This window comes from Oryctolagus cuniculus, chromosome 10 (assembly GCF_964237555.1).
Source record: "Oryctolagus cuniculus chromosome 10, mOryCun1.1, whole genome shotgun sequence".
Classification (NCBI taxonomy): domain Eukaryota; kingdom Metazoa; phylum Chordata; class Mammalia; order Lagomorpha; family Leporidae; genus Oryctolagus; species Oryctolagus cuniculus.
In genome coordinates, this window is record NC_091441.1 from 45,667,277 (window position 1) to 45,681,336 (window position 14,060).

Below are 14,060 nucleotides of genomic sequence, written 5' to 3' on the forward strand. Positions count from 1 at the left end.
CTCCTTCAAGGCCCAAGATGAGACCTATACAGCAGGCAGGCAAGCAAGCAAAACTGGCATTTAGCAAGCTAGGGACTCCAATCCCTACACACGCTTCTTGGGATTTGTGAGACAGGCAGAAGTAGTAGATAACGGAGATAAAGCACTGTGCTGATCACTGTGGTGATCAAAAATGGTGATATAGGCCGGCGCCGTGGCTCACTAGGCTAATCCTCCGCCTTGCGGTGCCGGCACACCGGGTTCTAGTCCCGGTCGGGGCGCCGGATTCTGTCCCGGTTGCCCCTCTTCCAGACCAGCTCTCTGCTGTGGCCATGGAGTGCAGTGGAGGATGGCCCAGGTGCTTGGGCCCTGCACCCCATGGGAGACCAGGAGAAGTACCTGGCTCCTGCCATCGGATCAGCACGATGCGCCAGCCGCAGTGGCCATTGGAGGGTGAACCAACGGCAAAGGAAGACCTTTCTCTCTGTCTCTCTCTCTCTCTCTCTGTCCACTCTGCCTGTCAAAAAACAAAAAAACAAAACAAAAATGGTGATATTTTTATTCACAAGTGGTGGAGCTGCTTTTGAATCCAAGCGTCCATGATTGCAGTGTCCATGCTCTTAAAACATAGTCATACCAGCTATAAGAGACCGACAATATCATACATACAAAATAAAGAATCCATGAATGTTTGATAGCATGATGCATCAAAATACAAATTACTTCGTGGAAAATCTGGGTTAAAAGCATGAATTTATTTTGGTGCTCCCTAAAATGATTCTAGTATCCATGTGTCTTTCTCTCTTTCTTTCTCTCTTTCTTTCTCTCTTTCTTTCTCTCTTTCTTTCTCTTTCTTTCTTTCTTTCTTTCTTTCTTTCTTTCTTTCTTTCTTTCTTTCTTTCTTTCTTTCTTTCTTTTTCTTTCTTTCTTTCTTTCTTTCACAGATAGAACCTAAAATGATTCTAGTATCCATGTGTAGTTCCTTCCTTCCTTCCTTCCTTCCTTCCTTCCTTCCTTCCTTCCTTCCTTCTTTCTTCTCTTTCTTTCTTTCTTTCTTTCTTTCTTTCTTTCTTTCTTTCTTTCTTTCTTTCTTTCTTCTCTCTCTTTCTCTCTTTCTCTCTTTCTCTCTTTCTTTCTTTCACAGATAGAACCAGACAGTGAGAGAGAGAGATAGAGAGAAAGGTCTTTCTTCCGTTGGTTCACCCCCCAAATGGTTGCTACGGCCAGAGCTACGCTGATCTGAAGCCAGGATCCAGATGTCTCCTCCTGGTCTCCCATGCGGGTGCAGGCCCCCAAGCACTTGGGCCATCCTTCACTGCCCTCCTGGGCTACAGTAGAGAGCTGGACTGGAAGAGGAGCAACTGGGACTAGAACCCGGCACCCATATGGGATGCCGGCGCCACAGGTGGAGGATTAACCTAGTGAGCCACGGCGCCGGCCCATGTGTAGTTTTATCATTGTACACATTTTTCACACGTGGAAAAAAATTTACCAACAAAATAAACTCACGCTTTTAGTTATATTTTTCCACAAGCTTTTGGAAGTACCTTTATATAAGCCCACTGGCATAGCATACATTTCATGAGATTCTTCCACTGGGAGAGAGAAGAAAGTTGGGTCTCATCTTCACTACTGGGAAAATAGGTTACTAATTATTGTGTTCTTGGTTTGTCCGTTAGGCTTCTTCTCTTTGAGTGACAGATGCTGTCCTCTTGGTCTTGAGGGTGGGCACACCACCAGGTCTGGACAGTCACAGCCCCTCTCTTCTGCTGGACATAGTGAAATTGTCCAAAGGCTTGTGATGCAAGGACATGCAGAGACTAGAGGCTTCAGAAAAACAGAGAAGAAGGATATCCTAGGCCCCATGCAAATACCTCCTAATACATTGTAGAGGAGACCCCGAACTGGTATCCCATACTCATTCTCCTCTTCCTCACTTCACAACAGAAACCTGGAGCCTATGGTTATTAGCCTTTTTTGGAAGAGGCATGACGATGAGAGTCACTGATGAAATTGTAAGTGGAATCATTGAATGGCATTTCTGTAACTCACTTTAAACCAGCAGACTTGCTTTCCCATTCTGTTTTCCTTATTCCTGCAGGCTAGAAAGTGGATGTGGCAGCGACAGCTGTACTCCTGTAGCTGAGGACAAGTTAGAAGATGGTAGACCAACATGCTGGAAAGACAGATGTTCCTCACTAATTGTGTGCCCTATCATCCCAGAAAATCCTCAGATGATCCCCAGATCCTTACAGTGTTGGAAACAACAAGTAAGCACAGGCCTTGAGAGGTTATTCTTTCCCTACTGTTCTCATCTCTCTCTGGAATGGCCTTGAAGGATACTGAGCAGGGAATATCCTCCCAGCAGGCAGGAACAGGGGCACATCAGTTTGATCAGCCACTGAATTCATTCCATTTACTGGAAAGCATGTGTGCTTTTGCTGTTCTTGTCCAGTGACTACTGCATGAGGACCTTTCAAAAAAAGGTTTCACAGAAAAGTGGAATATGTTCATTTAAATTCCAAAAAGTTTGAAATCCATGCATAGTTTTTTTAAAATGAATTTCCATGAGCTTTTGGAAGTACCTTGAAAACAGTTCCTCCTTTTAAAAAATGGAAGTGAGATTTTCCTATATTCTTTCACTGTTGACTGGGTTTTTCATTGAAAATTTGCCATTGGTAAAGAGACCATGGAGAGCCACATCCAGATCTGACCAAGAAAAGCATGTATCACCCAGAGATCCCCGGGTTTGGAACGGGGTCTGCGACTGGATGTGGATGATTTTTGCTTGTCCACCTTTGGATAGAAGAAGAGCCTATTTTCAGTTTAAAGAAGGGTAGTTACAGAGTACAGGCATTCCTAGAATCATATGGGAAGAAGTTTGCATGTGGCTTCCACAGAGCCACTGAGTAGTTTGTAATGTATGATGGGTATTCTTTGTGTCTAGTAAACTATCCTGACTCTATTTTCTTTCTTTTAAAAAGGTTCATGTTTGTTTGTGTATTTATTTGAAAACCAGAGAGAGACACAACAACAGAGAGAAACAAGAAGAGATCTTCCATCTACTGGTTCCCTCCCCTAATGCCATGACAGCCAGGCCTGATCTAGGTCAAAGACAAGAGCCAGAAACTCCATCCAGGTCTTCTACGTGGGTGGCAGGGACTCAATTCTATGAGCAATTATCTGTTGGCTTTCACCGTGAGTATCAGCAGGAAGCTGGATTGGAACCCAAGGGAGGACTCGAATGTCCCAATGACATTGTGCCACAATGCACACTCCCATTTCCATTTCCTAGTTATAGATCCTATATTCCTGCTTGCCAGTATGGAAATGCAACTCCATATCTGGCCAATAATGTTTCCCCTTCCCCTGAGAAATTAATAGGCTCAGGGAAAGGCATTTGATTCAAGCAGGTCAAATGAGAGCCATTCCCTGGGATTAATATACTGATGCTGGGAACAAAAAATTCCATTTCTGCCCGCTTTGTTAATATGAGTGGATATGACCTGAGCACGCGCACAGACTCTACCATGTGGAGAGAGGCTTCTTGAAGAATGAAGCCAAACAGAATTATTCTGTCTGAGATGAGAGATAGAAGGAAAGAGTCTTGCTGGTGCAGAGTCCTAGGATTTGCTCCCTGAACCCCTTATTCTTGTAGCTCTTCCTTTTTTTCCTATGAGCTTTATGTCACCTTTTCATGCCGTTGCATGAGCTATTAAATTCCCTTCTTTGCTGAAGTTGGTATAAGTTTAATTTTTTGTTTTGTCTTGATGTTGAAACAATTCTGACTAAAAAGGCTTGCTATTATGGCCACTGTAAATCTCATCTCCTTCAAGGTGTTTTGGCATTTCAAACTGTCTCTTGCCAAGAGAAAGATCAGGACAATGTAGGAAAGATTTGAAGAGTAAAGTTTCTCATTGGAAACACTATTTGTGGATCTATTACATGAGATCATCAGTACATAAGATAAGCTCAGGAATGGGGTACTGAGTCACATACAGCATGGATGAACTTTGAAACCTTTTGCTAAGTGAGAGAAACCAGACACAAAGACTACATACTACAGGTGTCTGTGTATTTGCAAGGCTGGAATAGATAAATCTGTGATTCCCGGTGGCTGGATAGAATGGTGGATGCAGAGTGCCTGAAAATGGGTACTGGCTTGCTTTTTGGGTGACGAAAATGTTCTGGAATTTTTTCAGCTTTTTTTTTTTTTTAATTTTTTTGACAGGCAGAGTGGACAGTGAGAGAGAGAGACAGAAAGGTCTTCCTTTTGCCGTTGGTTCACCCTCCAATGGCCGCCGCGGCCGGCGCGCTGCGGCCAGCGCACCGCGCTGATCCGATGACAGGAGCCAGGAGCCAGGTGCTTTTCCTGGTCTCCCATGGGGTGCAGGGCCCAAGCACCTGGGCCATCCTCCACTGCACTCCCTGGCCACAGCAGAGAGCTGGCCTGGAAGAGGGGCAACCGGGACAGAATCCAGCGCCCCAACCGGGACTAGAACCCGGTGTGCCGGCGCCGCTAGGCGGAGGATTAGCCTAGTGAGCCGCGGCGCCGGCTCAATGTTCTGGAATTTGATAATATTAATGGTTGCACAACTTTCCTGAACATGTCAAAAATCACAGAATTTTATATTTGTATTTATTTTTAAATAAATGCATATCATCAAATGATTGTGAAAAAATATTTGTCAGTTTTGAGTTATATGCGCAATAAAACTATCAATTAAGAATAAGGACTGGCCGGCGCTGCGGTTCAATAGGCTACTCCTCCTGTGGCACCGGCACACCAGGTTCTAGTCCCAGTCGGGGCGCTGGATTCCGTCCCGGTTGTTCCTCTTCCAGTCCAGCTCTCTGCTGTGGCCTGGGAGTGCAGTGGAGGACCTGCACCTGCATGGGAGACCAGGAGAAGCACCTGGCTCCTGGCTTTGGATCAGCGCGGTGTGCCGGCCACAGCGCCGCAGCGGCCATTGGAGGGTGAACCAACGGCAAAAGGAAGACCTTTCTCTCTGTCTCTCTCTCTCACTGTCCACTCTGCCTGTCAAAAAAAAAAAAAAAAAAAAAAAAAAAAAAAAAAAAAAGAATAAGGACAAAATAAAGACATTTCCAGTCAAATTAAAACAGACTGCTGGGGGCCAGTGCTATGGTGCAGTGGGTTAAAGCCCTGGCCTATAGCGGCAGCATCCTATATGGGCACTAGTTCTAGTCCTGGCTGCTCCACCTCTCATCCAGCTCCCTGCTAATGCACCTGGGAAAGCAGTAGAAGATGGCCCAAGTTCTTAGGCCCCTGCACCCACGTGGGAACCCCAGAAGAAGCTCCTGGCTCCTTGCCTCAGATGGGCTCAGCTCCAGCCATTGCTGCCATCTGGGGAGTGAACCAGCAGATGGAAGACATCTCTCTGTTCTATCTCTTTCTGTAACTGTGTTTCAAATTAATAAAATCTTTAAAAAAGAAAAACAAAAACAGACTGCTGCTGTGGCACAGCCATTAAAGCTACTGTTTGTGATGCTTACATCCCAGGTTCAAATTCTAGCTACTCTGCTTCCAATCCAGCTTATAAGTATTTTTTTTTGTAAAGATTTACTTATTTATTTGAGAGGCATATTGACAGGGAGAGAGAACGAGAGAAAGGGAGAGAAATCTTCCATAAGCTGGTTCACTCCCTCTATGCCTGCAACAGATGTGGCTGCACCAGGCTGGAGCCAGGGGCCTGGAACTCCATCCAGGTCTCCCACGTGGGTGGAAGGAATAGGAGTGCTACACTATCATTTGCTACTTTCCCAGGTGTATTAGCAGGAAGCTGGATTGGAAACAGAACAGCCAGACCTTGAACTGATGCTCTGATAAAGGATGCAGGTATTCCAAGTGGTGGCTTAACCCACTGCACCACAATGCCCACTCCACTTAAATGTATTTAAAGAAGTGAATATTATGGTATGTGAGTTACATATTAAAATAGAAAAAATCTACATAGGCTAAATTACCCTTGAAACTCTTCTCAAAGTAAAATACAGGTAGTTTTTACTCAGTATAAAAATAAATTGCCATTAAAAATGTTTATTTATTTGTTTGAAAGGCAGAGCAATAAGGGGAAGGTGGATATCTTCCATCTGTGGGTTCACTCCTTCAAATACCTGCAACAGCCAGGGCTGGAACCAGGAGCCAGAAACTCCATCTGGGTCTCACAGGTGCCTGGCAGGGACCCAGGTACTTGAGCCATCATCTGGCTGCCTCACAGGGTTTGAGCTAGCAGGAAACTGGATAGGAAGTGGAAGTGGGACTTGAACCTAGGCACTCAAAACAGGATGTTGATGTCCCAAGTGGTAGCTTAACCTGCTGCATCACAATGCTCACTATATAAATTGCCTTTTTAACTTTTGAGTACTAAAGTAGTAAGTTTGCATTTAGGAGCCCTCTCCCTCTACTCCTCAATGTATCTTATGACTTCAGTCATACTCAGTTATGTGAGAGTCTCATAAAGTCTAACCATTCCAAAAGGATTTATGTGTACCTCTGGGTTTATGAGAAGAATTTTTCAAAAACGAATTTCCATTAATTTTTTAAGTTCTACAAGGGTTTCATACTTTTTAAACATGTAATAATCTTACATATTTATGCTATTTCAAGTATCTACCCAGCTTATACTAACTGAATCACAGTAATTGCCATTTCCATTCCCCTATCATTTCTTTGTTTGCAGCCTTCAAGCACCCGTCTGCCAGATCTTCATAAAATACATAATAGGTTATTGTGAACAAGATACTTTCTAAGAGGTGCTCAGGTGCAGAGAGGCAAGCAAGTGTATTTCTAGGCGTTCCTCTTATACTCCGCAACTCTTCAAAAGGATCTGTGTGGCCAAGGGACCCTATTGTCCTTTACCTCCCGTTTCTTAATTTATAGGAGAAAGGCTTACCTCTCCCGTCTGAAATTCTTGACATGGTAAAAACCTCGTCCCAGAGTTGGACAATTTGAGATACTGATGTTGGAGAAGCCTTCTTTAATCAAGATATCGTAAAACCAAGATAAAGCGCTGCACTTTCCTTGCCTACTACTTTTGGCATAGAAAGAAATCCACACAACCGACACGAGAAATTCCTTTCCTCCATGTTTGCTTGTTCATAGGAGCAATATATAAAAACGGAAACTAGGAACGCAAGCCAGCTCAGGACTCCAAACAATGCCTAGACACTGGCTTCCGAATGTGCTCAGCCAGGAGGCGGACACTCACGCGGAGGGTAAGAAGGAAGAAGCGGCGGACCCGCAACGCAGCCGCTCGCGGGCATACCCCTCCCCTGCGACCGACCTAGGTTGCAGCAGTGCGCGAGCTTTCCCTGACACGCCCGTTCTCTGCAGTGCCCGTCTCGGCACACTTTCCTGCCGTGGGTTGAGTCCACGTGTGTGGCAGAGAATACACGACTAGTGCCGGGCGGCTCCAGAGAAACCACCCCCTCCAGGGCACCTGGCGGGCTGCACACCTCAGCAGGTGCCCTTTAGAGTCGGACAGCGTAGAGAGAGACCTCAGGGAGCGGCGCTAGCAGCCACCGTAGACTCACTGCAGCTAGGCAGAGCCTTAAGGGCGCCAAATAGGGCAGGTCTACTCGGAAGAGTAATCACAGAAACAGCCCTGACCATGAACGGCCGCAGGAAAGCCCACCAGACCGCTCACAGGTATAAGAACACGGCCTAGAGTGGCGGTTCTTCCTCGCCCCGCCCCGCCCCGCCCAACACACGCGGCCACGCCCACGACCACGCCCACGGTCCCTCCCCGTAGATGGGGGCCACCGCACACCACTTCCGGTTCCAGCCTCCCTACCGGCCTCCGTCGCTCTCCGCCCTTCTCTCCCCTGCTCTTTACCCCGCCCCTACCGCCTCTCCGACCGTCACGTGAGGGGTGGGCGCGGAGGCTGCCGGGAGTAGTACTGCCGGTGGGTCAGGGTTCGGTCTTATCATGGCGGTTCCGGTCGGGCAGTGACCAAGGATTTGCTGTCCAGAGGAGCAGTGGACGTTGTGGGTGACTCCACCTATCTGAGTGGAATGCGAGGACGCCGGGGCGAGCGCTGAGGAGCGGCGGTGACGGGGAGGGGATCAGTGTTGCGTCCCCGGGAGCCGAGGCTGCGGCGTCTGTTCCTTCTACTCGTCTCCAGGCTCCAGTGCGGGGCCCCGCCCGGCCGGGCTAGGCCGCCGGGCGGCGGCGGCGGTAGCTGCGGCAGCCGCCGGCTCAGCTGTTGCGGGAGGGCCGGAGCGCGGGTGGCACCGCCGCGTCTGCCGCAGCGATGGCCCAGTGTGTTCAATCAGTGCAGGAGCTGATCCCGGACTCCTTCGTGCCCTGTGTCGCCGCGCTGTGCAGCGACGAAGCCGAGCGGCTCACTCGTCTCAATCACCTGAGCTTCGCGGAGCTGCTGAAGCCTTTCTCGCGTCTCACTTCCGAGGGTACGTGGTCGGCTGGCGTTTTCGCTGGGCTCCGGCAAAGCCTCGACCGAGAGGAGGAAGTCCGGGGCGCGCAGGGCGAGACGCGCCGTGTTTACGTCCCGGAGCGGGTGGAGGGCGCTGGAGGCAGGTTGTCAAGACAGCTCCTACCCAGCCTCCGGTTTCTCTGAACAGCTCTTCCCTCGGACGGTGCCGGCAGTTCCGTAATTAGTATAAAAATAAAGAGAGCTCTCGAGAAGGGCGTCGATACTGTTCTCGAGGGCCGAGTGGAGGAATCGGGCAGTTGCAAGGCTCATAGGGAGAGGATGTGGCCTCTTAGGCCGACGGGGACTAAGAGGAGGGGAAGACTTGTCATTCCCCCGTGGTGTTCAGCTGAACTCTTTGTTTAGGTCTTGAGTATTTCATTCTTGCATTGGGACTTCTCTCAGTCCGAACTGTTGAGCTGTTTCATTTTTTCTTTGAGCACTTAAAAACATTTTCTTAGGTGTACAGTATTTGGCTTAACCTCCCAGGGAATCAAAGGTCGCGGTTACTCAGGGTATTTGGAGTTAATCTAGGTTATGGGGAAAGGAAAATCCTAAAATTTGGTTTTTCAAATGGAAACTTAACTAGGGAGAGAAATGTATCCTGTTGAGGAATTGCCTGTTTTCTCCAGCTTTAGGCTCTTTGTTAAGGAAAATGCTATTGGTTAAACCATGCTTGTCATTTTATTATTCCAGGAGTACAACAGGTAATGGTAGAATCAGTGCTTTGCAAGTGCATATAAAGTTCTTTGTTCAGGTCTCTAAAATGAAGGCTCTCCTGTGCTGTACCACAACGCCTGCCCTTGGTGTGCGTCCACTTCCCCTCTGCAGACTGGCAAAGGAGGGAAGGAGTTGTGCATTAGTGGCTAGGTGGAGGGTTAATAGTAAGGAGGACGGCTGTCTTTCCCTTTAATACATCTGTGCCAAGTAATCAGCTGTGATGTTTATTTGGTTCTGATGATGTTCACTAAAAAACAATGCTGTACTATAAATTCTTGTATTTATAAGCCACAGGTGTTTTTTGGGAGAAGTGCTCCATTACAGGTTGGCTGCATATGAAGGAGAGAGGGAGCTGTCCAAAAAAACTTGGATATTCGGCCGTCTGTACTTTAGTCATGACCTTAGCACCTCCAGTGTTGTATTAAGTCAACAACAACAACAACAAAAAAAAACAAACTGCCCCTCTATCCTGTACTTAAATTCTTAAAAACAGACAGAAACACTTGAGAACCAGTTTACTATTTCCAACTTTATTAATAAATAATTAATACCTGATCCCTGCTTTATGTAGTTTTCCTCTCTTGAGTCTCATTAAATTCTATGTTATTCTCATTTAGAATTTTTATTTATTATTTATTTGAAAGACACCTCTGCACGGGTGTCCGCCTCCTGGCAGAGCACATTCGGAAGCCAGTGTCTAGGCGTTGTTTGGAGTCCTGAGCTGGCTTGCGTTCCTAGTTTCCATTTTTGTATATTGCTCCTATGAACAAGCAAATATGGATGAAAGGAATTTCTCATGTCAGTTGTGTGGATTTCTTTCTATGCCAGAAGTAGTAAGTAGGCAAGGAAAATGCAGCGCTTTATCTTGGTTTTACGATATCTTGATTAAAGGAGGCTTCTCCGACATCAGTATCTCAAATTGTCTAACTCTGGCTCAAGGTTTTTACCATGCTAAGAATTTCAGATCTTCTGTCTATCTTCGAGTTGCAGCTGCTCCACTTCTGATCCAATTCCCTGCTAATGGGCCCGAGAAAGAAGTGGATGTTGGTCCAAGTGCTTGTGCCCCTGCCACCCACATGGATGGAGTTCCTGGTTCCTAGCTTCACAGCTGTTTGGGTAGTGAACCACTGGTACAAGATTCTGTCTGTTTTTCTCTGCCCTAACCTCCCCAACCCTGTCATTCTGCCTTCATAAACCTTAAGAGGAAAAAAAAAGCCTGGAGCCTGGAAGTCAATGTGAGTCTCCCCTGTGGGTATCAGAGACTAAGTACTTGAGCGATCACCTGCTGCCTCCCAGAATGGTCATTAGCAGGAAGCTAGAATTGGAAGTGGAGCTAGGATTCAAACCTAGGCACTCTGATACGGGATGCAGATGTCCTAAGTGGTGTCTTCACCACCTTGCCAAATACCCACCCCTGAAGGCTACCACACTGGCCAATGGTAACATAATGTGAGTGACATATATAATTGAAAGCTTCTGGTGGCCACATTAAAAAGATAAAAAGGAACAGATGAAATTAGTTTTAGTATACATTTTATTTAGCCCAGTTATTTCTATAATGTTACCATTTCAGTATGTAGTCTGTATAAAAGTTACCGAGATATTTTACATTTTTTTGTAAGATTTATTTATTTGAAAGGTTTAGTTACTGAGAGAGGGAGAGTCAGAGAGAGGTCCTCCATCCTCTTTTCTTAAATGACTGCAGTGACCCGGGCTGGCTAAGCCAAAGCCAAGAGCCGGGAACTCTATCCAGCTCTCCAGTATGGGTGACGGGGCCCAATCCCATGGGCCATCTTCCCTTGCTTTCTCAGGTGTATTAGCAGGGAGCTGGATCAGAAATGGAGCAGACAGGACTTGAACTGGTGTTCAGTATTGGCCCCTTACATTTTTTTTTTTTTAAAGATTTATCTATTTTTTTGAGAGGCAGAGTTACAGACAGAAGAGAGGGAGAGGCAGGAAGGTCTTCTATCCCCAATTCGCTTCCCAAATGGCCGCAGTGGCGGAGCTGGGCCAATCCGAAGCTGGGAACCAGGGGCTTCTTCTGGGTCACCCACGTGGGTGCAGGGGCCCCAGCATTTGGGCCATCTTTGACTGCTTTCTGAGGCCATTAGCAGGGAGCTGGATCAGAAGTGGAGCAGCTGGGACTCAAACCAGCCCTGCAGGCAGAGGTTAAACTGTTATGCCACAGCACCAGCCCTGGTCCCTTAGATTCTTTTTCATTACATTTGTGTGCATTTTATATTTACATTATATCTCAATTTAACTAAACACATTTTAAGTAGTCACATGTCCCCTTTTCCTTCTGTATTGGACAGTGCAATGATTGAGGCTCAATATTAGTACACTCCTGTTTTTAATGTTTATTAATTAAATTTTGTTTGTTTCTTTGAAAGGCAGGGTGAGAGAGAGATCTTCCATGTGCTGGTTCACTCCCCAAATGCCTGCAACAGCCAGGAGTGGACCAGTGTGAAGCCAGGAGCCTGGAACTCCATTCAGGTCTGCAGGTCTTCCTCATGGGTGACAGGGACTCAGTACTTAAGCCATTATATGCTACCTTCCAGAGTGTGCATTAGCAGGAAGCTGGATTGGAAGCAGAGTCCCTCCGTGGAGCTAGATTCCAGGCACTTTGATAAAGGATGTGGGAGTCTCAAGTGGCTGTGTAACTCACTGTACCGCAGTGCCTGCCTGCATCACTGGTATACTTCTATCCCCCTCTGCAGACTTGGAAAGGAGGGAAAGATTATAATGAGTTGTATATTAAGGAAATGGATAGGGGGAGGGTTACTAGAAAGGAAGAGGCTATCTCCCTTTTGAGGAGGAGGATGAGGTTAAGATGTGGGCAAAATATGTGAATTTTAACTGAGTGGTTGAGGAACAGTGAAGAAGTTATCCCTACTGGTATATAGAATGGTAAGACAAGGTTACCCAGATAAGGAAGAACTGTTAATTCTGGGAAGGAGATTTTGGATTTCATGTCAAATGGTAAGTATGAGACATAGATTCTTGAGCAAGGCCAAGAAATTTTTGGAGATTTGTCAGCTGTATGGTTTATAAGGAGAGATAAGAGCTGATGTATATTTAAAAGTTAAAAGATTTTTGGGTTTTTGTGGAAAAATACATTTTTTAAAAGCTATGCAGAAGAAGGTTGGTGGAACAAATTTGTGTACTATTTATGTGTAGGGCCTGAAAATAAGAGTTTAGACTTGATATAGTAGGCAGTAAATAGCTATTTTAAGTTCCTTAGATTCATTTTTAGAAAAAGATTTATTTATTTATTTGCAAGGGTTATACAGAGAGAGAGGAAGAGAAAGATCTTCCATCCCTGGTTCACTCCCCAAATGACTGCAAAGGCCAGGCCTAAGCTAGGAATCAAGAGCTGCTTCAGCGTCTTTAACGTGGGTACAGGGCCCCAAGCACTTGGGCCATCTGCTGCTGCTTTTCCAGGCAAATTAGCAGGGAGCTGGATCGGAAGTGGAGCAGCCAGATCTCGAACTGGCGCCTGTATGGGATGCAGGTGGCAACTTTATCCACTATGCTACAACGTTGGCCTCACCTTAGGTGCATTTAAAAACCTGAGAGTTTTTTTTTTTTTTTTTTTTAACTTATTTGACAGAGTCATTGGCAGTGAGAGAGAGAGAGAGAGAGAGAAAGGTCTTCCTTCCGTTGGTTCACTCCCCAAATAGCTGCTATGGCCAGTGCTGTGCCAATCTGAAGCCAGGTGCCTGGTGCTTCTTCCTGGTCTCCCGTGTGGGTGCAGGGGCCCAAGCATTTGGGCCATCCTCCACTGCCTTCCTGGGCCACAGCAGAGAGCTGGGCTGGAAGAGGAGCAACTGGGACTAGAACACGGCACCCATTTGGGTTACTGGTGCTGCAAGCGGAGGATCAACCAAGTGAGCCATGGCGCTGGCCCTGAGAGTATTTTTTTTTTATATTACAAGTGGTTGTTGTATGTATTTTGATGATACTTGATATGTGTTTGAGACCTAACTTATTGTTCACACGTTTTGAGATCCTAATATTTAAGAATTTCCACTGACCATCTGTTTCAAAAAGTAGAGGTGTTAATGTTAATTAAGTTGTATTGTTTGCTTAGTGATGGCTTTGATAACTCTAAGTAATACTTCAATATATTGTTCAGACATTTTGTAAGTTTTCACTCTACTTAAACACTAACTTTTGAAAATACATGCTTTCATATTTAAAAAGCATATTATTACATTTGGCCCTCCATATCTTTGAGTTCTGCACCCAGAACTGTAGACTAAAAGTATTTTAATATTAAATTGGATCTGTACTGAACATGTACAGGCTTTTTTTCATTGTCATTATTCCTTAAACAAAACAGTAAAACAGCTCTTTACATAGCACTTACCTTGTATTCATTAGTATAAGTAATATAGAGATGATCTAACGTATACTAGAAGATATGCATAGGTTATAAGCAAATACTGTGCCATTTCATACTCCTATAAGAGACTTGAGCATCTGCAGATTTTGGATGAGGAGTTGAATGAGTCTGGATCCAATCCCTCAGATACTGAGGGATGACTAGTATCTTGAAATTGATTATAAAAGGGTAAGAATAAAATGCAGTTTTATGTAAATCTTAAACAGTTTTTGAGTGAACTAGGAAAATTGGCAGATTAGGAACCTTTGAAGGAACTTAATGCCTTTAGTTTTCTTAAATTTCTGTTAGAGATATTTCATCTTAAACTACCATGTTGATGTAACTAGGTAATCTAGAGTTTTCAAGTTTCAACCTATGATTAAAATTCAAGTCCACATTTCAAAATTTAGATATAATTATTTGTATTATTTTTGTACATTTTATGATTTTTTTCCCTAGCTATTTAGGTTGCTATGCTAGGTGAAAGCTTAAAAACATTATTATTTAGGCCGGCGCCGCGGCTCAC

General features: G+C 45.4%; 1 protein-coding gene and 1 long non-coding RNA gene across 6 annotated transcripts in view; both read left to right on the plus strand.

The window, feature by feature from the left end:
• Positions 1–1,041: 1,041 nt before the first annotated feature.
• Positions 1,042–4,169, plus strand: LOC127492389 (uncharacterized). Its single transcript, XR_011379373.1, has 3 exons — positions 1,042–1,994; positions 2,081–2,249; positions 2,964–4,169. It is a non-coding gene; the product is annotated as an uncharacterized lncRNA (long non-coding RNA).
• A 3,717-nt stretch (positions 4,170–7,886) lies between these two features.
• Positions 7,887–14,060, plus strand: part of TRAPPC8 (trafficking protein particle complex subunit 8) — a 120,275-nt gene continuing 114,101 nt past the window's right edge. For 2 of the 5 annotated variants that reach the window (XR_007921809.2, XM_008261178.4), the window contains exon 1: positions 7,887–8,407. Coding sequence is in view for 2 of the 5 variants with exons in the window: in XM_008261178.4 (XP_008259400.1) it covers positions 8,251–8,407 (157 nt within the window). In the remaining 3 variants the exon portion in view is untranslated. Of the gene's footprint in view, positions 8,408–11,544; positions 11,644–14,060 lie in introns of all 5 variants that reach the window. The other 3 variants (XM_051852046.2, XM_002713489.5, XM_070050353.1) reach the window with 3 other exon arrangements.